The sequence below is a fragment of the Aedes aegypti genome, chromosome 3 (genome assembly GCF_002204515.2).
Source record: "Aedes aegypti strain LVP_AGWG chromosome 3, AaegL5.0 Primary Assembly, whole genome shotgun sequence".
Classification (NCBI taxonomy): domain Eukaryota; kingdom Metazoa; phylum Arthropoda; class Insecta; order Diptera; family Culicidae; genus Aedes; species Aedes aegypti.
In genome coordinates, this window is record NC_035109.1 from 201,246,252 (window position 1) to 201,267,345 (window position 21,094).

General features: G+C 41.7%; 1 protein-coding gene across 1 annotated transcript in view; it reads left to right on the forward strand.

Annotated features, from left to right (window-relative positions):
- Positions 1-20,681, forward strand: part of LOC5576158 (putative DNA helicase Ino80) — a 97,438-nt gene extending 76,757 nt beyond the window's left edge. Inside the window, exon 14 of the mRNA XM_021853636.1 lies at positions 20,330-20,681. Coding sequence (XP_021709328.1) covers positions 20,330-20,610 — 281 coding nt within the window. The 3' untranslated portion in view covers positions 20,611-20,681. The remainder of the gene's footprint in view (positions 1-20,329) is intronic.
- The last annotated feature ends 413 nt before the right edge of the window (positions 20,682-21,094 follow it).

Consider the following 21,094-nt stretch of genomic DNA (forward strand, 5'->3'; position numbering starts at 1 on the left):
ATGCAGAGATCGTTTGTTCAATTCTGGACACGTTTTGTTTTTTTGTTTTTTTTTTTTTTTTTATTTTCAAAAAAGGCTCATAATCTATCGACGCCTCACTTCATATTTTTAGTCGTCTCAGAGCTCCCGAATGAAGATTCGACTATAACGAAGGAGGCTTATTTTTTCGTCATGACGCCGAGCCTTTGTGGTGGACCACTGCAGCAAATCGTCATCCAACGATGGTTGAGTGACGATGACGATTCTTTTTTTAGTTTCGTCGACGACTTTTTCCATTTGACGGTGACGATTGTCTACCCTGCATCAGAGCACCAGTAGCCTCTAATGACCCTATTTACACTTAGGCAGCGCCCATAAATGACGTAAGACTTTTGACCAATTTTTGACACCCGCTCCTCTATCGTAGCCTATTTTCTCATACCTAATACATGATTCGTCACAAAATCGCCCCCCTCCCTCTAAAATGCTACGTCATTTATGGACGGTCCCTCACTTGTGTAACAATTATTTTTAGAGTGAGAATGCAATCTTTTTCGCACGGATATCTATAGGAAACATCAACGGCTTTCAAATGAAGTCGTCTGAAACTTCTTTTTATTAATTGTTTTAATAATTCTCTATATTAAAACACAAAACTATATGAGCGGCTATTGGGTCAGTGATTAATTTTGTGTTCCAATTATCGCTCATGGTAAAAAAACATCGATTTTAGTGAACAGCCTCCTTTATTACAGTTGTAGCTCTGGTTTGGCCAAAAAAATATCACAAACTCTAAATTTTATAATTTTTGGAATCTGCAATTTGTGTTTGATGAATAATAAAACACCCAAATTTGGAAGGTGTCGCCTTTGAAAAGGTGTAAAAGAAAACTTTCAATTGTAAATAATGTCACAAACACAAATGTCCTGAAAAGATTTAATATTAACACAAGTGGTTACAACTTGTGTGGTATCACATCGAGGCTTCAGACCCTTCTATTTCTCATGACGTTGTTTCCGTCCGTTTCCGCCTTTTGCTTTGAATTGATCATTATCATCAAGAATTATGTAGATACACTTCTTGCTTGATTCCGTTTTTTATATTCCATAGCTTTACTTCTTCCAGTCGATCTGTTGCCTGCCAGTGTCGCTATGTCTGACTGGTTGAAGCTCTTTTTTATTATCTTTTCACTATTACAGTCGGATAAACTTGCGGTATAAAGTTGCAGACATTTGCCTATTCCAACATGCAAATTCAGTTTCTATGCTAGTAGTTTGTTGGTTCCACTCGGTGGTTGAATCGTTTCGATAAATTAAGCCGTGCAGTCAATGCGAAAATCAGACGCTCCAATCGAGAAATGATGAGCTACTGTTATCACTATTGGTTACGTGATCATTTTTTCATCGAACGAGCTTTATGAATGCTAATACTTTCACTAAAGGAATTTGCATTCCAACAGCAGTCACTGACTGGTATTTTTTCCTAACTGTATTCTTGATTCAGAGGCCAATTAAACCTATATGTCTTTAGAATTGACCCCTCGATGTCTTTGTACCTAAGCCAAAAAAATTACGGAGCTACTGTGAAAAGCTACTTAATGCATGCGACCACGAACGAACAGGGCCAAGTAATGTTGGTTGAGGAAATAACTCCCAAGTCGTTAGTTGCTTTATAGTTGGATGAGTTTGACTCGTAAATTGCTTCTCCTCGTTTTACGACAATCTTTTTAATATCCCACAAATTACAAGTACTTTATGAATGTTTATCCGACGACGATAGATGAGATGTGCTTTTAAGACATCTCCTTCGTGGTCGCTCAAAATGGTCTTTTTTCGAACGAGGAATGGAATTACCGAAATCATCCCTCTCCAACTGAAATGGTTAGTCAAATTGGCTATTCCCAAATTCTCACGCGTGATTCATCATAATTTGGAACAAATGTGTGAGAAAATTATAGTTACTGTTGAAAAAGAGAATTGAGATATATTTTGACAACGTGGCGACAACCCACAATACTTGTCGTACACATTTCGAATGCGTTCTAGTCTGGCTTACTTACGAGTTTTTGGTTGAAGCTCGCTTTCGCAATTCAAGGTATTTATCTTCATGCACTCTCGTGTCTTCCTTGGTTGCTTACATAGTATCATTGCTAGAGGATACACTTAAGCAATTATGTACCGTAAAAGAAGGTAATATTTGTTTGCGAGCAAGCACAGATCGTTCGATTTCATGAAACTTTCAAATACACATTTTTCGTTGACACAATTGTAGTACCATTGCCTTTCGTTATCGGTTTTGCTACAAAACTTACTAAAAAACAATTTTGATAACGTGCAAATCTTTCTATATGGGGACGCGCCAGCCTGCAGCTGAGAGTCTCTATATATACAGTTAACTCCCTATAACACTTTATTGGAGGGACCATACGGTTATGGAGGTTTCTAGTGAAAGAGCACAAAATCAGTGCAATCCAAGAGACCATCGCACAGTGGTCCAGATAGCAAGTTTACGCGGACATGAACTTTTCGACGTCATTTTGTGGTTTTAGAGTATAGGTTGCTTCCCAGAAGTGTCTCGAAATTAGTTGTACTACAATTCGTACGAAAGGGAATTTTTGTCTGCACTAATCGCAATAGTGTCCTATATGCCAACTTTTTTATGTTAATAGATAGCAAGTTAGTATATTCAACAAAGTTGTAGCATATTTTAATACATAAAACTTTGTAGAATAAACGTTTTCTCTATCTCTTATACTTTCTCAGATAATTGACTTTTTATATAAAAGTGAAGAAAATCATTTTTTCGCTCATAAGTCGCTTATTTACAAATTTTAGCAGCCTACTATGTTCTACGAAGTTTTTGGTACTATTATATTCTACAAATTTGGTAAATATACCACAGATGTATTTCTTCTGGTTTTCTTATTGAAGGAGATATTAATTTAAAATCATGCCGTATTACAGGCCAAATAACTCGCATAACAATCTTTAACAATTGTATTTGTTTGACATGGTTACTATGAATGATTTCAATACGACTTTAACAACTGTAATAATTACTGCTATACATAAATAAAAAACTCAAGGTTGAATGCCTCTCAACTCTTGCAACATATTATCATTTATAATTTTTAATACGGCATGATTTTAAATTAAAATCTTCTTTGGGACGTTACGCCAGGAAGAAGAAGAAGAAGACAATAAGAAAACGAGAAGAAATACAACTGTGGTATATTCACCAAAGTTGTAGAATATAATGCTACCAAAAATTTTGTAGAACATAGTAGGCTGCTAAAATTTGTAAATAAATGACTTATGAGCGAAAAAATGATTTTCTTCATTTTTTTATATAAAAAGTCAATTATCTCAGAAAGTATAAGAGATAGAGAAAAAGTTTGTTCTACAAAGTTTTATTAATTAAAATATGCTACAACTTTGCTGAATATACCAACTTGCTATCTATGACAATGAAAAAGTTGGCGTATAGGACACTATTGCGATTAGTGCAGACAAAAATTCCCTTTCGTACGAATTGTAGTACAACTAATTTCGAGACACTTCTGGGAAGCAACCTATACTCTAAAACCACAAAATGACGTCGAAAAGTTCATGTCCGCGTAAACTTGCTATCTGGACCATTGTGCATCGAGTTAACCATGAAAACCAACTTCTACTATGGGGCTCTGCACAAAAATCATTCCCTCTCTTTCACTCTTTCATGAAATTGATAAACAACAAGGTCAGTAAACGTCAAAATCCCATTTAAAATCAAAACAGTGCAGAGCCCCATGGTTCTTTAACTCGATATTCAGATACGGAATGTCGAGTAAGAGAGAGTGGATTGTAGGTCATTTCCAGCTCAAAAACGAATACAAAAATGGCATTTTTAGTCTGACTATTTTTAATGTAATTGAAACTTTGCGCATATATTAAAGGCTATCTGCTATAAATATATGCTTATTTCGAAACATAATTAGTAAATCTAGTAAATCAGCTTCTTGTTGATCGGTGGGACACTAACACTAACTAGATTCGTCTTGTTTTGTCATGATGTTTTCTGCTGCACGCTTCCCCGTCGCCACTAATCTTGCTTTGTAGCGAATCGGGTTAAGGCGCAAGAAAAAATGGCACAAAAGTCAAAACTAAAAAAGCAGTTTTCTCTTTTCAAATAGACAAATCGAAGAAAATAAAAACACACAGCTCTTTGATTTGCCAAATAAAAAGGCTGTGTTTTTATTTTCATCAATCTGTTGTTTTAACAGGAGAAAACTGCTTTTTCAATTCTGACATTTGTGCCATTTTTTCTTGCGCCTTAACCTCGGCGTTCGTCTTTAACCTTCCAGTCGTCGCGCGGTTTGCCACCGTCAGAACCACCACCACCACGCTGTTGTACAAAATACAACAGCGCGACGACTGAAGTGTTAAGCTAAAGACTTGGCTTGATTTTTGGCCAACGCTGTCAATTTCTCTTCTACTGCTTGAAGCCAGTTCTCTGGTTCGGGATGATCAGAAACTTCGTAGCAAGTAGCAGGAACCTGAGGGGGAGCGATCTACAGCAGAAAATGCTCCATATATAGTAATAGAATCTTTGAACCAACCTGATTTCTTGCACTCCTTGCCACTGGTTTTTGCAGCAGTCTCATTCTCAGAGTTACATTTTTCATGTTGTGGTGAGAGTGCCGATGCTCCTTTCTCCAAACCAATTGAATTATCACCACATTCCTCGAATGTTACATCATCATCTCGAGCACTTCTATATAGAGTTACATAAATCTCAGGAGCACATAAATGTACTGACGAGCCTCCTACCAAACCGTCTCTCAGCTCATCGGAATCCTAGTGTGCTGCGCTAGACGGAGGCTCACGAAAATTCTAAAAGCGCGCGCTAGGTAATGTGCTCTCGGGGAGACTCGTCTCATGCGCTGCTCGGCGCTACGGCTCGCCATCGGTATCCAAGTTGTGAAACAACTGCTTAGTAACGAAAAGCCTCTACAAGTATTTTCGCCTTATTATGCAGGTGTCTAGATGGCCTACATGATATGGTCGAAGACTCGCGATCCAAGAGTTACAATTTCGATCCTCGTTGAAAACTTTTGTAATCACTTCAATTATTGCGCTGAATTTTAAACAGCACATGTGACGGAGCGCATGAGACCGCAGTGAGACACATCTCAATAAAAATGAGGCGCACCAAAAAAGGCCTCACAATGTACAGAGCGCCCGTGCGCTTGCAAGCAATGAGGCTCCTGCACCTAAGGCTACAGCACGTGCACAGTAACTCTACTTCTATATGATCATCATCAGCGCCGCTGAACACCAACATTGGATATGCTACCTCTCCTTCGACACTAGCTTGCATATTGGGATGTACTTCAATGGTTCTTCGGAAATCTAGGCGGTTGGTGTCAAGCCCTGCAAGCCAGCCGAATAATCAACGAGAGAATACGAACCGGGACAATCGGCGAATACCACAGCGACGTAAAGGGATTGGAAGCTCGGTACGTGGAAATGTAAATCTTCATCGGGAGCACACGCATACTCGTCGATGTGCTGAAGGATCGCGGATTCGGCAGGAAGTGTGTTGGAAGGTATCAATGGTACGAACGTTTAGAGGTAACTATACCATCTACCAGAGCTGCGGCAACACAAGCGAGCTGGGAACAGATTTTCTAGTGATGGGTGATATGCAGAGGCGCGTGGTGGCCGATCAATGAGAGAATGTGCAAGTTGAGGCTCAAAGGCTGGTTTTTCATCTTCAGCATAATAAACGTGCACAGCCCTCACTCCGGAAGCAATGATGATGATAAATGCGCTTTTTATGCGCAGCTCGAACGCGAGTACGACGGCTGCCCAAGCCACGACGTCAAAATCATCTAAACGCTCAGGTTGACCAGTAGGAGGAATTTAGACCGACGATTGGAAAGTTCAGCGCCCATCGGCTGACGAATGAAAACGGCTTACGACTTATTTATTTCGCCGCCTCTAAGAACATAGCTATTTGTAGCACATACTTCCAGCACAGCCTTCCATATCTATACACCTGGAGATCACTACAGCAGGCAGAATTACAAATCGACCCCGTTCTGATTGATAGACAGCACTTCTCCGACATTATCGACGTCGTGACCTAGCGCCACATCGACTCTGACCGCTATCCGGTGAAGGTTAAACTGCGCCCACAACTCTCCGTCGTTAACAACGTACAGTACAGACGGTCGCCCCGGTATGACCTAGAGCTGCTCAAGCAACCGAATGTCGCAGCTGCATACGCACAGAACCTCGAGGCTGCATTACCGGAAGAGGGTGAGCTGGATGAAGCCCCTCTTGAATTGGAGAACAGTGAAAGCAGCCATCAACAATGCAGCTGAGAACAACGTCGGGTATGTGGGACGTCTGTCACCTATAGTAAACGTGTTCGTGGGAAGTTATCAAGCCGACTTCGTTGACGGCCGATCGACAACAGACCAGATCTTCACTGTACGGCAAATCCTCCAAAATGGTCCCAACGCATCACCTTTTCATCGATTTCAAGGCGGCATACGATAGTATCGATCGCGTAGAGCTATGGAAAATCATGGACGAGAACAGCTTTTCCGGGAAGCTCACGAGACTGATAAGAGCAACAATGGAAGGTGTGCTGAACTGTGTGAAGGTTTCAGGCGAACATTCCAATTCGTTTGAATCCCGCCGGGGACTACGACAAATGATGGACTTTCGTGCCTATTGGTCAATACAGCGCTAGAAAGTGTTATGCGGAGAGTCGGGCTTAATAGTCGGGGTACGAATTTTACGAGATCCAGTCAATTTGCTTGTTTGCTTTGCGGATGATATGGACATTGTCGGCCGAACATTAGGAAAGGTGGCAGACCTGTACGCCTGAAACGCGAGGCAGCAAAAGTTGGACTGGTGGTGAATGCGACCAATACAATGTACATGCTAGCTGGTGGGGCCGAGCGCGACAGGGCTCGCCTATGTAGCTGTGTTACCAAAGACAAAATAAAGACCTTCATGTTCCTTGCAGTTGTCCAAAATTTTATGGCTCATAAGGTAATCTAGAATGCCGTGAAAAGTGTACTGCGATCTGTCAAACTTGGGTACCATTAGCATTACCGATGGACCAAATGCAGTACTAGAAGTGGTACACAATCTGAGCGCAAGTGGGACGGACCTGGTGTTACGATATACGGGGATACGCTCGAGTTCGTCTACCTACTATGTCATGCTTGCTGACGGCCGACAATAAAGTTAGTCGTGAAATACGGAGGCGCATCATCAGTGCATGTCTGGCCTACTATGGCCTCCACAAGAAGCTGCGGTCAAAAAAGACACCAACATTCTAGACTTCGGCCTCTTCCTCCCCTTCAGTGAAAAGTAATTTTGGACGGCGTGTTTATTATCTCTGTGACGACTTCACGGATTCTAACGAGTAAAACAGCGTGTTCTAACTCTAGATAAAAACTAATTTATTTGGTTGGGGATTTTCCCTTATATAGGTTAAAAAACAATACATTCTAGATTTGAATACATCATAGTTCCATATTTGAATAGTTCAATAGAGTGTAATGCAAGTGAATACATTTTGTGATCAGGCTGCTTGTCTCAATGTGCCTTGCGAGTAAATCGCAAAGTGTTGCATGGAGGATGTTGCAAGGGATGCGCTACTTGTAGTGTTGATGATGCTACATTACCCTCCTTCTAGAACAGACGACAGTCAACGAAATCGGTGCGGAATTCTGACTCGTCTCCCAGAACGAGTTACTGTTGTCGGTTGATCGAGCGAAGTTGTTGATGTCGAACGATTAGAGGGAGGTTGTGGTTGCTGTTGCTCCTCGATCGTGTATGCAGGTTTCAATCGATCTATCGAAATATTCACAGACCGACCATTGATGTTTAGCTTGAAGTGCTTATCGGATCGGCAGAGCACTGGATAAGGGCCATCATATGGTGGTGATAGTGATGGTCTAATCGAATCGTTGCGGACGAAAACATTCTTGCACGACCTGAGGTCGGGATGAACAAACACTTTACCTCTATTATGCCATGCCGTATTGGGTGGATGTATCTTTCGCATAGCATCTCGCAGAGTGTTGGCGAACTCGGATGTCGTGATATTGCGAGAGTTTTCACCAAAGAACTCACAAGGAATCCGAAGCGTCGTTCCATAAACCATTTCAGCCGGCGAAGCTCTGATATCTTCTTTGTGGATGGTTCTCAAACCAAGCAAGATCATCGGGAGGTGCTCGGTCCAGCGATCAGCGTTGTGGCAGAGAAGAGCGGCTTTGAGCGTTCGGTGCCATCTCTCGATGATACCATTAGATTGGGGATGATATGGTGTTGTACGGAGGTGAGTGATCCCAAAAGTACGTAGCAATTCAGCAAAGAGAGTCGATTCGAACTGACGTCCTTGATCAGATGTGATTCGTTTGGGTACGCCAAAGCGAGAAATCCACCCAGTCACTAAAGCTTGTGCGATGGTAGGTGCAGTCATATCAGGAACAGGTATCGCTTCTGGCCAACGGGAAAACCTATCAACGATGGTGAGGCAATAACGATTCCCATTACTCAGCGGAAAGGGTCCAACAATGTCAATATTGATATGACAAAACCTTTCGTCAGGCACTGAATATCGTTCAAGTGGTGAATGTGTGTGACGAGTCACTTTGGAACGCTGACATTGTTCACATTGCTTTGCGTAGGCAATGCTATCTTTCCGTATACTTGGCCAAACGAATCTTTGAGTCATCAGCTTGGCCGTCGCGCGAGTACCTGGATGTGAGAGATTGTGGGTTGCTTGAAGAAATTGGTCTCGGAACCTTTTTGTTATAAAAGGTCTGATGCGATCTCCAGAACTATCACAGTACAATTGCTTTGCAGTCCCCGGCATAGTGAATTTTTTGAGATTCAACGATGTTTTCAATTTACCTTCCAGTATTATTGTCAACTCGTCGTCGGTCTCTTGATCGGTAGCGAGTGCATGAAAGTCAACCGTCGGGATGGCATGGACAGCAAGAATGCGAGAGAGCAAATCTGCGGTGAAATTCTCTTTACCTGCTACATGACGGATATCGGTAGTGATTTGACCGATGTAGTCCAACTGTCGTGCTTGACGATCCGAAGCTTTTTCAAGATTTTGTTGGAAAGCGAACACGATCGGCTTATGATCGATGTATATGTGACAATTTCGTCCCTCTAACATATATTTGAAGTGCCGTACTGCTAGATACATTGCCGTTAACTCTCGGTCATATGTACTGTATCTCAGTTGTGCCTTGTCGAACCTTTTGGAGAAGAAACCGAGTGGTTGAACTTGACCGTTAATGACTTGATGTAGTACATCTCCGGCAGCTGTATTGGATGCATCCACCCACAAAGACAACTCGGCATTTCTAGCAGGGTGAGCGAGTAGAGCAGCATTTGCTAGTTGTAGTTTGCATTGTTCAAATGCCGACACAGTCGAATCCGTCCACTCTAGTAGAGATCGATCGTTGCGTTTATTTCCAGAGGTCATGTCGAGTAATGGTATTTGTGCCACTACGGCATTCGGGATGAACCTTCTGTAGAAATTGATAACAGCGAGAAAACTTTTGAGCTCCTTCACTGTAGTTGGACGTTGAAAATTGCGTACTGCTTCGACACGGTCGGGCAGCGGGCTTATTCCGTCAGGAGAAACTGAGTGACCGACGAAAGTTAATTCAGTCTTTCCAAACTCACACTTTGCTACGTTGATCGCTAGGTTGTGCTCTTCCAGTCGCTTGAACAATTGTCGAAGATGATCTCGATGCTCTTCTGGCGACGATGAAGCAATAAAGATGTCATCGATGTATGGGTACACGAAATCCAGTTCGCGTACCACCTCGTGGATTAGTCGCTGGAAGGTTTGAGCAGCGTTTCGCAGGCCGAACGTCATCTGGGTGAACTCGAATAATCCAAACGGAGTGGTGATTGCAGTCTTCGGGATGTCTTCAGGGTGTATGGGCACCTGATGGAATGCCTTTTGAAGATCAATTTTTGAGAAGATACTTTTTCCATGCAAAATACTGGTGAAATCCTGCAGGTAAGGAAGAGGATATCTATCAGGAACTGTTTGAGCGTTGAGTGCACGGTAATCTCCACAGGGCCGCCAAGTACCGTCCGCCTTCTTCACCATGTGCAGAGGACTGGCCCAACTACTTGACGATGGCCGACAGATTCCCAACTTCATCAAGTTTTCGAACTCAGTACGTGCAGCCATAAGTTTATCAGGAGCAAGTCGTCTTGGTCGAGCAAAAGTAGGCTGGCCAGTAGTTTCGATACGATGAACTATAGAGGATTTACTTACTGTGCCAGGCGGTGCTAGCTGTGTGATAGATGGAAAATCGTTCAGCAGTTCCGCAAATGGTGATGATTTGGTAAACGTTTTGATGGCGAAATGTCTCGTTGGTGTCAGCACTGCCATTGTTTCGAGTTTTGTAGTATTGTCGATGAGGCGATGTCGCTTCAGATCTATCAACAAATCATAATGGCTAACGAAATCTGCGCCGATTATGCCTGTTGTCACATCAGCTATGAGGAAGCTCCATAGAAATTCTCGACGAAGCCCAAGGCTGACTTTTAGTAGTGCTTCTCCATAAACTTTGATTGGGGTTCCATTTGCGGCGAACAATCTTATTGTAGTTGGTTTGACACGAACTAAATTAGAATCTTTTGGTATTACAGACACATCAGCTCCCGTGTCGATGAGGAAGCTCCTGTTTGTAATCGTGTCTGCAATTTTCAGGCGAAAAATGGTTGCTGAGTAAGATAATTCGCCGTTTTCCAACGCAGAATCAGCCATTTGGCGTCATTGTTGATTGGATTTTGATGGCTGATCGAATGAGCACGGTTTTCGACATTGGCGTGCATTTGCTCCAAAAGTACGATGATACCAGCACATATCGTACGAGGATTCCGAACCGTACCGTAGGTCTGGTCTGCTTCTGCTACGAGAACGAGATCGATCTCTTCCGCTTCTTCTGGATTGAAACACTTGCTCGAACCTTTTAGTTAGTTGGGCGATTTCCCATTGCAGATCTTCAATACTGCTCACGGCTGGCTTTTCCGTTCCAGCTATTGGCGCTGAAGACGAATGTGTAACGATGGCGTGAATGTTACGGAATCCCATTGCGTCGATGATTGCGTCGGCGATGTTTGTTTTTTCGCTTGCATCACCTTTAGACGCAATTACAGCTGCTTGAGCATGCGGTGGAAGTCTGGAAGTCCACAGGTCGAGAAGCACGGGTTCACCCAACGAATTACCAGCCACACGCATCATTTCACTGTATAACTGGCTGGGTTTCATATCACCGAGAGGCATATCGGAAAGCACTCGCTGTAGACGTTTTTGCTGGCTGTCTGCAAAATGCTCAATAAGCTTCTTCTTCACGTACGGATACTTCTCAGAAGCCGGTGTGGCATCTATAATGGATCGTAGCTCCGTCAACTTTTCCGGTGGCACCTGAGCCATGACGATATTGTACTTCTTAGTATCGTGTTGATTGCCCAGTCCTGAGGCGGCAAACCAGAACTCCAAAGACAGAAAGTAAGAGTCGATGTTGGAAGCTGACATCACCGGCGGATTTAGTCGTGGCATGGCGGTTTCAAGCTGCAGCATACCGCTGGTTCCGGGTTGCACAGGTAATGTTTTATCGTCTTCCATTTCGCGCACACGGGGTCTCCAACTATGTGACGACTTCACGGATTCTAACGAGTAAAACAGCGTGTTCTAACTCTAGATAAAAACTAATTTATTTGGTTGGGGATTTTCCCTTATATAGGTCAAAAAACAATACATTCTAGATTTGAATACATCATAGTTCCATATTTGAATAGTTCAATAGAGTGTAATGCAAGTGAATACATTTTGTGATCAGGCTGCTTGTCTCAATGTGCCTTGCGAGTAAATCGCAAAGTGTTGCATGGAGGATGTTGCAAGGGATGCGCTACTTGTAGTGTTGATGATGCTACATCTCTAACCGTTTTCAAATTATTGAATATACAGCCAACTATCAGACGGCCGGCTCCAGAGGCACTTTCCCCGCCATTTGATAGATTTGTGCCTTAAAATCGAGTTAGGGAGGTATCGAGAGACAGTAGGTACACAAATTTTTCAATTTATTGCGGTTTGCGTTTGACGTGCAAAATGACGTGGGCTTCAAACGCGGTAATACATCGCGTGAAAATGCCACATCGCGGTGTGACGGCTAAAAATCAGATCAAATGTTGAGGCGTCGCAGTGCCTCAAATGTTGTGACGCCGCAATAAAAAAAGTAAGAGGTTGTTTCCGAGATACGACCGCCAAGTTGACGTTGGATAACGTTAGCTTCTTCTATTTCCTGATTTAGGACCGTCACGAACTTATGAAAGATTTCTAGGTACTGACAAAAAATGTTATCAATTTTCAAACTATTTGTTGCATGTCAATTCTGATCTATTATGGACATTGAGTGTTATTATTTGGTTGGTTCGGTTAACACTTCAACACCGATAGAACCGGTCGATGGAAGATGAAGCATGAGCGGTAACTTTTGCTCTCCAAACAAATATACCGGTTGATCGTTAGGTCCATTCATGATCCACTCAGATTGGTTGCTTTAGTGCATAGGTTCCCAAACTTTTTGGTTGTGCGACCCACCTAGCCAACAAGCCTATTCCTCGCGACTCACCAGTAAAAATTGGTCAGAGGCAAGTTTTATGCTGAAGCTTCTGAAGTCTCTTTTTACTTTGTTGGGAATGGGATCTGATTACAAGACGTAATTGACATTGACATGCACAATGCTTGATTAAAACTACAGTGATTTTTTTTAAATTTGCTACTGTTTGTTACAAGATGAAAATATTAACATAGAAAACTCTTATAACAACACTAAGAATTGTTTGAATGTCAAGAAATATATCAAAATTCAATATTGAATTTAGTATATCCTCGCAATACTTTTCGATTAAGTTAAACCTCCATGAGTCGATGTTTCACTGCTCAATATTGACTCATGGAATCACACTGGATCAATATTTCGATTATATTCGAAGTTGCATGTACATCAGTTTTTTTTCACCATGAAAGTTTCTTTCAAACATTGAACAAATATGTTCGAACCCTGAAAGTTTAAAAATGTTCTGTCGGAGAAAATTTGATATTTTCGAAATTTAAGGCCTATTTTACTTACTTAATTCAAGAAATTCAATTTTGCAGCTAATCAGTCCCATACAAAATGTATGGGAAATTAAAGAATATTTTTTATACATCCAGCCACAAAATCTAAGTTCAAATGCAAAACGCTTTCGTAGAAACTTTGGAAGAGCTTGAAGGTGCGGTAATAATAGAGATTTTGACACCGTGTACCATACCAAATTTAAAAAAACAAATAAGAGTACTATGATGTTTCTCGCAAACAACTTGCCAAAACATACTTGTTCCATAACTCGATATTTCTATGGGCCGACAATCCCTTTGACAAATGGAAGTTCGACTGTAGAATAAGTATGGTTTATTTAGAAATAAAAGCTAAAGAAGGCTGTTGGTGGTTCTATTATTGACGACACATTCTCTAATAAGTATCCAAATATTTTAGCCTTGGCACTTTGCCTTAGATCTTAGTCTAACAATAGTATTGATAGTGCCAACTGATCACTTGCTTGATCACTGAAAAAAAAACTGATTTAGCGATAAAGTAAGAATATGATGAGTAAGTTCCAACCAGTGACCAAAAATTTAGGAAACATGATGTATTTTGTATTTTTTTTTTCGCGACCCATCAAAGACTGGCTCACGACCCCCCAGGGGGTCGCGACCCACAGTTTGGGAAACTATCTTCTTCTTCTTCTTCTTTCTGGCGTTACGTCCCAACTGGGACAAAGCCTGCTTCTCAGATTAGTGTTCTTATGAGCACTTTCACAGTTATTAACTGAGAGCTTTCTTTGCCGATTGACCATTTTTGCATTTGTATATCGTGTGGCAGGTACGAAGATACTCTATGCCCTGGGAATCGAGAAAATTTCCTTTACGAAAAGATCCTCGACCGGTGGGATTCGAACCCACGACCCTCAGCATGGTCATGCTGAATAGCTGCGCGTTTACCACTACGGCTATCTGGGAAACTATGCTTTAGTGGATTCCGAAGCCAGTTTGAGGTTGAGGTTCTTGTCCATGAAGTCCGCTAACTCTGTGTACTCCTCTTTGCTCAAAACGATGTTGAAGTTACCTGTCACGATGATTGGCATGGTCTCTCTTTGATACTCGAAGAAGTTCCGCGCCATGAAGAACTTTTTCTGCTTCATTGTGGTATCCGGAGAAATGTAGAGGCAAACCAGTAGTGCCCGACAATTCATTATAGTGATCTCGGCAGCGCAAATATCACCATAATCATCTGACAAGCCCAGCTCTACATCATAACAGTTGCAGAGTTTGCGAATCTTGTGCGCCACAGCAATCGTTGTTGCTGGCGGTGAAATCGATCAGGACTTCTTGATTAAAGCCGCACAGGACGGTGTTTTAATCACCCTCTCCATTTGAAAAGTTAATCTCAAGTACCACTGAATACATCGATGCGTAAAATGTATCACTAGCATTATATATATGTAGTGCACAACCCATTAAATTTTCAGTTTAATCGGTTCACTAAAACTAGAGATTTGCTTCTGCAAAGTTTTGATGATAATTGTTAGAGTGAGACAAAAGATAGGGAAAATAACACGGTCTCCCGTGTCACCTTAAGACCGATCTGCGATTCCAGAGCACGACCGTCATGGCCCTGCACAGGGTGACCAGCGAACCGGGAAATCGGGAAAACCGGGAAATATGCGGGAATTTCATATCACCGGGAGAAAACCGGGAAATATACGGGAATTTCAATTACTACCGGGAAAATGCTTCATATTGGTGTATGGCCGAGAAATACTTTGACCATGTCCTTGCAACTGGAAAAATAGTTTGCTTGAGGATCTCAAGTATAATCAACTGATTTCATCAAAAAATCTATTGATATCATAATCCTATATGAAGCAACTAAAATTAACATTAATCTTTAGATTTGAACTGGATATGAAATCAGTCAGGTAGGGAGCTGGTTCACATTCTTGGCACTTTTCATTATTTTTTTGATTTTGAAAAGCTACTGAGCTCATATTCGGCCACAATATGCGTCATATTGAACTACTTATTGCAAAATTTCAGACAATTCGGCCGAGAAAAAAATCTAAGTGACCAAGTAGTTATTTTCCCTACAATGTCCCTGTTACGCATTAATTTTCTGGCATTTATCAGGATTTTTTTTTAAATTGGCAGTTAGTCAATTTCTTTACTAGCGTTGTTCTTGTGTATGTAATATTTTTCAGACATAACCTGAATCTATTTTTTACGACTTGAAAAGATATTGTAATCATACATAAATATTGAAATTTTATAACTCTGTATGGTGTACCGTACAAAAGTCACTAGAACTTATATATAACAATATGTGTTCTGAAAAAGTTTGTAGATTATAACATAATGTAGAAGTTTGCAGAGCATTTTTTGACTCCTTTAGACTAGGTATAAATTGTTGATTTCTTGCTTTAATCATCGCCTTTGTTGAACCGTTTTAATTTTTGAACCTATCAGAAAATATGTTCTGAAGTTCAATTTACTGCTTGGTAATACAAAAATAAACCTTCAGGTACTGAGCTATAACACCAGAATTACAACAAATCCCTTTAATTCAAACTTAGTCTGAAAAACGTGGTTATTAATCGCTTGAGGAACCTCATGTCGAAAAGACTTTATTACAATCAGTTGTTTGAAAAATCGAAAAATTGCAAATGACCATTTCTGCAGGTCAGATTTTACAGTTTTCAAATTATCTGTTTCGGTTTCTTTTTTCAAAATAAGGATTTTTATCCACTATTTACGACCGGGAAAATTTTTAAAATACCGGGAAATAACCGGGAAAAAACCGGGATTTTGAAATCAGAAATTCACTGGCCACCCTGCCTGCAGGAAGCGAGCGTGGCCTAACTGGTCGGTTTGTTTGAGGATACCTACCTGTACGCGATCCACGCCAAGCGTGTCACCATCATGCCGAAGTACATCCAGCTGGCTCGTCGTATCCGTGGCGAACGCGCTAAAATTGCATTGAAGCACAATTTCAAACAACAACCCTTTACAGGGCCGCAATTGATTAATTAATTTATTTAGTTATCAATTGTAATTTCGAATGATAAGTTTTCAACGGAGATAAATGGCAAACAAAGTTTTATCTAGGTTCCCGTCGCACGGGTTGGGCGGCTGTAGCATTTTTGCAGTCTTCTCTGTGTATTTCGATCCGATCGACAATTTCTTACCAAATCAAAACGTCAACAAAGCTGTTGCTGATAAGTTTTAGCTCTTTGTTCGCCAAGTTGATACTGATCGCTCTAGCATGCGACGACGACAACGGCATCATTCAATCATCACTAAATGCGAGGCAAACCGTGATGGATTATTCATTCAAGTGCCGTTCGCGATTTATCCGCCTCATGCACACACTGTCGACGATTGTCCGCGCGCGCACAATGGGAATTTTATTTCTTGACACTGTGACTCTCGAGAAACATTATTTAGCCGTGATAAATGATTGCATGCAAATTACTGACCAAAATCTGAATCAATCACATCCAATCACCAGTAATGTCGCTCTTCACGATGGAAAATTCTCACAACTCTTTCAAAATGAAATGGTCGTCCTGAAAAGGACGGTTGGGGCTAGTCACCGTCGATCGAACTGGGTTGTCAATCCATTGTTAGACAGAAACACACCAAAAGATTACCGAAGACGATTAAATCGAAATGCGGTCGGTAATTTTGTGCTTCCTTGTTTTCGTTGGTTTTATCACTCCTCCGACGGCAATTTTAAAGGTTTCTAGACGCGTTCTCCACGAATTTGATGGTCTAGCTGGATGCCCATGGCCATGATGAGCGATTGCACGGAACCCGCAGCATTTAGCTTGGGTTGGGAATAAACAAGAGCAGAAGCAGCGGTAGCGACGAATGTGTAAAATTTATTCCGATAGGAGTCCTTCTCCAATTGCTGGTCGACGATTGACTGATGTGCGCGGGGCTCATTGAAGCTTGGTTGGCTTCGACTGAACACGATAGAATGAAGAGGAGTAAGAAGAAGACCGAAAGGGGCGTTTCCCTTTGCATGCCGAAAGTGGCTAAGATATCGAGCAATGATGTCTGTGCTAGGAATACACAAGAAAAATGTGCTTTTCTATGGAAAATAAGACATGCCTTGATATTTATCAATTTTTCAAAAGTTTATTCGTGAAAATCAATAGTTTTAATTATTGGAGTCGATTCGTAGAAAGATTTCCAATATTCAATGGTTAGCTATTGATAATCAATAGTTTTCTTTATTAAGAAGGAAAATTTCTGATCCATGGGTGCCAAAATGATGAAAATTGTTCAATGAGAATTTCTTTTCAGAAGCATTCTAAATATGTCGCAATTTTGTTACATATGTTCTCATAAAATATGGCAAGTCTAAGAAGCTGTTGGAAATGCCACTGTATTTTACAATCGTTGTGAAATGTTGAGCACTCACCCCGACGGCACTGCAGCTGCGTCCGCGAATACAGTATCAAATTGTCGTGCCATCAATTATTCATGACAAATTAAATTTTGTATGAAGCTGTGAGATTGATTGAGAAATATAAGATGTAATAAGGTCGGAAATATTATTCTTTTAACTCTTTTCAACACATTTGATGGCCTGAAAAGCGCCGATTTGCTTATACGACGAACCAGCTAAATGTTTCGTGACGTGGATGGCACACAAGACCAGCGGGTTGTGGATCACTAGGCATAAGTCGAAATCTGGAAACGATGCTCACTCTTGAAATCTTGTGCGATTTCACCAATCCGACGCTCGATTAGCAGCAGCTCCTCGGATCAGCAACTCAGAGGGCCTGCGGTATTTCGTTCCTAGCGGGCTTGCTTCTTGACCACCGTAGCTGAATTTATCACGAGTCGAAATCTGCAAGCGTGGATAAACTTGCGGCGGCGATGACGATGGCTTGGGCGCTTTCCCGAGCGGCAGTAGTTCGCCGCTCGGAGAAGCGCCAAAGCCATCGTCATCGCCGCCGCAAATCAATCTTGCGTCTTCCTCTTCCGACGACACAAATTGAACTGTGAAGCGGGTGCAAAGGCAAAGCGAAAATGACTCGCCCGACCGTGTTCACAGTCCGGCCGAAAGAAGAAGACTGAGGGAAGAAGCAGGACCGGTGCGCTTTTATAGTGGAAAGCGGAACCCAGAAATGTGCTTGAATGTGATTGGTTAGATAAGAAAGGGGTCAACATTTTACGATTTTCCAATAGTTTGTTGCCAATAATCAATAGTGTCCTCCATTTGAATCGACGCGTAGATAAGTTTCCGATCGATTGATGTATAAATATTGAAAATCTATCGATAAATGGCTGAGTTATTAGCGGTCAAAACCTGACCACTTTTCGTTACATGCTCAATTTTTCGTTTTTTGGAATTGTACCCCCATATGTTGCCGAAGGACATTATCCAACGTCAAGAACACACGGGTGGAATTACTTTTCCGCTTACACTTTATTAACTTCACTGTAACACTATTTACACTTGAGTTTACGCCAGTTTACTTTTATCATTACTTGACCGTTAGCCGGGTCCAAAGATACTGTTCCACTAAAGCGACGTATTCACTCGCTTTATATACCCTCCCGAAGGCATCTAGAACATTCCATTCTTCTCCAGATAAATCGGATAGATTCTAGATAAATTGGAAATCTGGCTGCACTGCCGCTCACGCTGTCGCAATCCATTGCGCGCGATGACGGTGATAATGATATTGTCGGCGCGGTAAAAAGTTAGAAGTGGTTCCTCGCCGAAGTTGGATTTTTCTCGGAATCTATGCAAGATGCCAACTTCGGAAATGGTCCATTCGATACGCATCTGGATGCGCTCGAATGCGCCCTACTTCCGAAGTAGGGTATCTTGCATAGATTCCGAGAAAAATCCAACTCCGGCGAAATGCATTTTCTAACGATTAACCGAACTTACAATAATGTCGTTGAGCTCCTTTTGACGGCGGCTGCGAGCGCCTGCGTCACTCGTGTGTGATTGTTGACATAAAGGCTTGTTCATATATTTCATAACGCTAAAATTTGCTATTTTGGACACCCACCCACCCCCTTGTGACGCTTTTTGTATTATTTTTGTACGAACCGTAACATCGCAAGAACACCCACCCACCCCCTCCAGCGTTATGAAATTTGTGAATTGGCCCAATTGAGTGACGAGCACTGCTGCTGGTCGGGTGGGTTGGATGCTGCTGATGATGATGTTGCTCCCGCATTTGACGTTTTTCCCCATACTCCTTTCTGTAGGGGGTGGGGCAAATTTTGCCACCGAAGCGGTCGATTCGGGCGCGAATATACTCCCCCCGGGCTGGCAAGAACTCGTATCGAATCACTGGCATACTGATGTCAGTTGTCTTCTCTGGGTTCCGATTGGATGTAGCAAGTTTTTTTTCCTTCGTCGTTAGAAGGACAGAAAGCGGTACAGGGTTGGTTCCGACGATGTACGATTCCCCATCGTCCAGTCAGAGATCTCCACGTGGATTCGCTGAGCCACACACCAAGTTTATCAATCCAATTCTACGATTTACTGGATTTTTCTCCAGTAGATCCAGTACCCATAAACGGTAAGAGCAAGAAAGTGGTTCTTGTTTAAGATGTATGTGTAGTGGCACAACGTCGGAAAGAGACTTGACCGCTGCTATGGGAGTCGTAGAGACCGCACCAGACATCGCCATCAAGCACATCCTTTGAAGTTGGCCCAATTTTGATTGGATTGTTCTCACTTCGCCCTTTTGCCACCACATAAGACATCTATATGCCAATATTGGTCGAACAACTGTTGTGTAAATCCATTTGATAAACTTGGGTTTGAGGCCCCAAGTTTTACCAAAGGTTCGCCGGCATTGACCGACTCTGATCCAGCTGAACGGCGTCTGGTCCTACTCCTTCTACATTGTTTGTTGGGATAAAAGTATGCTAAATTGAAATGATCGCACATTACATCGAGTTAGGTGAACTATCGAGTTACAGAAGATCGTGTAAGGGAGAGTTGACTGTATAACAAAATGTTTGCTAACTAAGACCACCCAACCGCTACGTCGGATCGGACTGTTGTCTTCATTGTACCTAGTTATCATCCCATGGTGTACAAGTGCGGTGAACACAACCATATCGATCCAGCGTATGTAATATCGCAATTCTATTCGCACTTGTTATGTGCACAATTGTTTGGATGAAAATTTAATGTTCAATCGTTTTTTTTTATTTCTCATAGATATTCCTTCTACGTCAGATGCACCAGTTATACAACAGCTGCCTCAAGTTAAGCGAGGTCCCGGCCGACCACGGCTAAAACCTAATGGCCCTAGTCATCAAGGATATCGTAGCCACACGAGGAGTGTTCCGCGACCACGAAAACCAGTGGGACCCCTGGTTGTACCTCTTGGACAAAGTCCGGCAGCTACTCCAATGGTACGAAGCCCGGCACTTAGTCCATCACAAAGCCCTGCGCGCGACAGAGTACAAAGCATTCAACCAGATGAAGACAATGTTTAGTAAAAGTGAATGATTTCTGTTTTACCAATTATGACTGCATTATAAGATTGATGTGCTACATGAAATATAAAGAATGGTTTATTCTAGGTATGTGTTTCTATTATTTCCCAACGAATTACGTTGTTTTAAATTTAACTGTGTCTGAGAAGGTTGTAAATTATTGAAACAGCAACCTGATGATTGATTTTTTGTGTTAATTATAGAGGTTCCAGCCGTTCGGCAAAATGAGCTTAATGTGCACTAAGAGTTTATAAAATCAATTCGATTTAATTAAATTTCTTTGTGTTGCATTTCTAAACTGTAAGAAAAAATGAACATGATGACAATGAATATAGTTCTTCTCTATGAAGAGTTTGAACAAACAAAAGACATCCTCGGTTGTAACATTTTGTCAACTTTCTTCACTGGTAGGTATGCAATCAAAATAAAAAAACGTTGTAGGGTACCGGGGGCAGTATGAACACCCGGGGCAGAATGGACACCC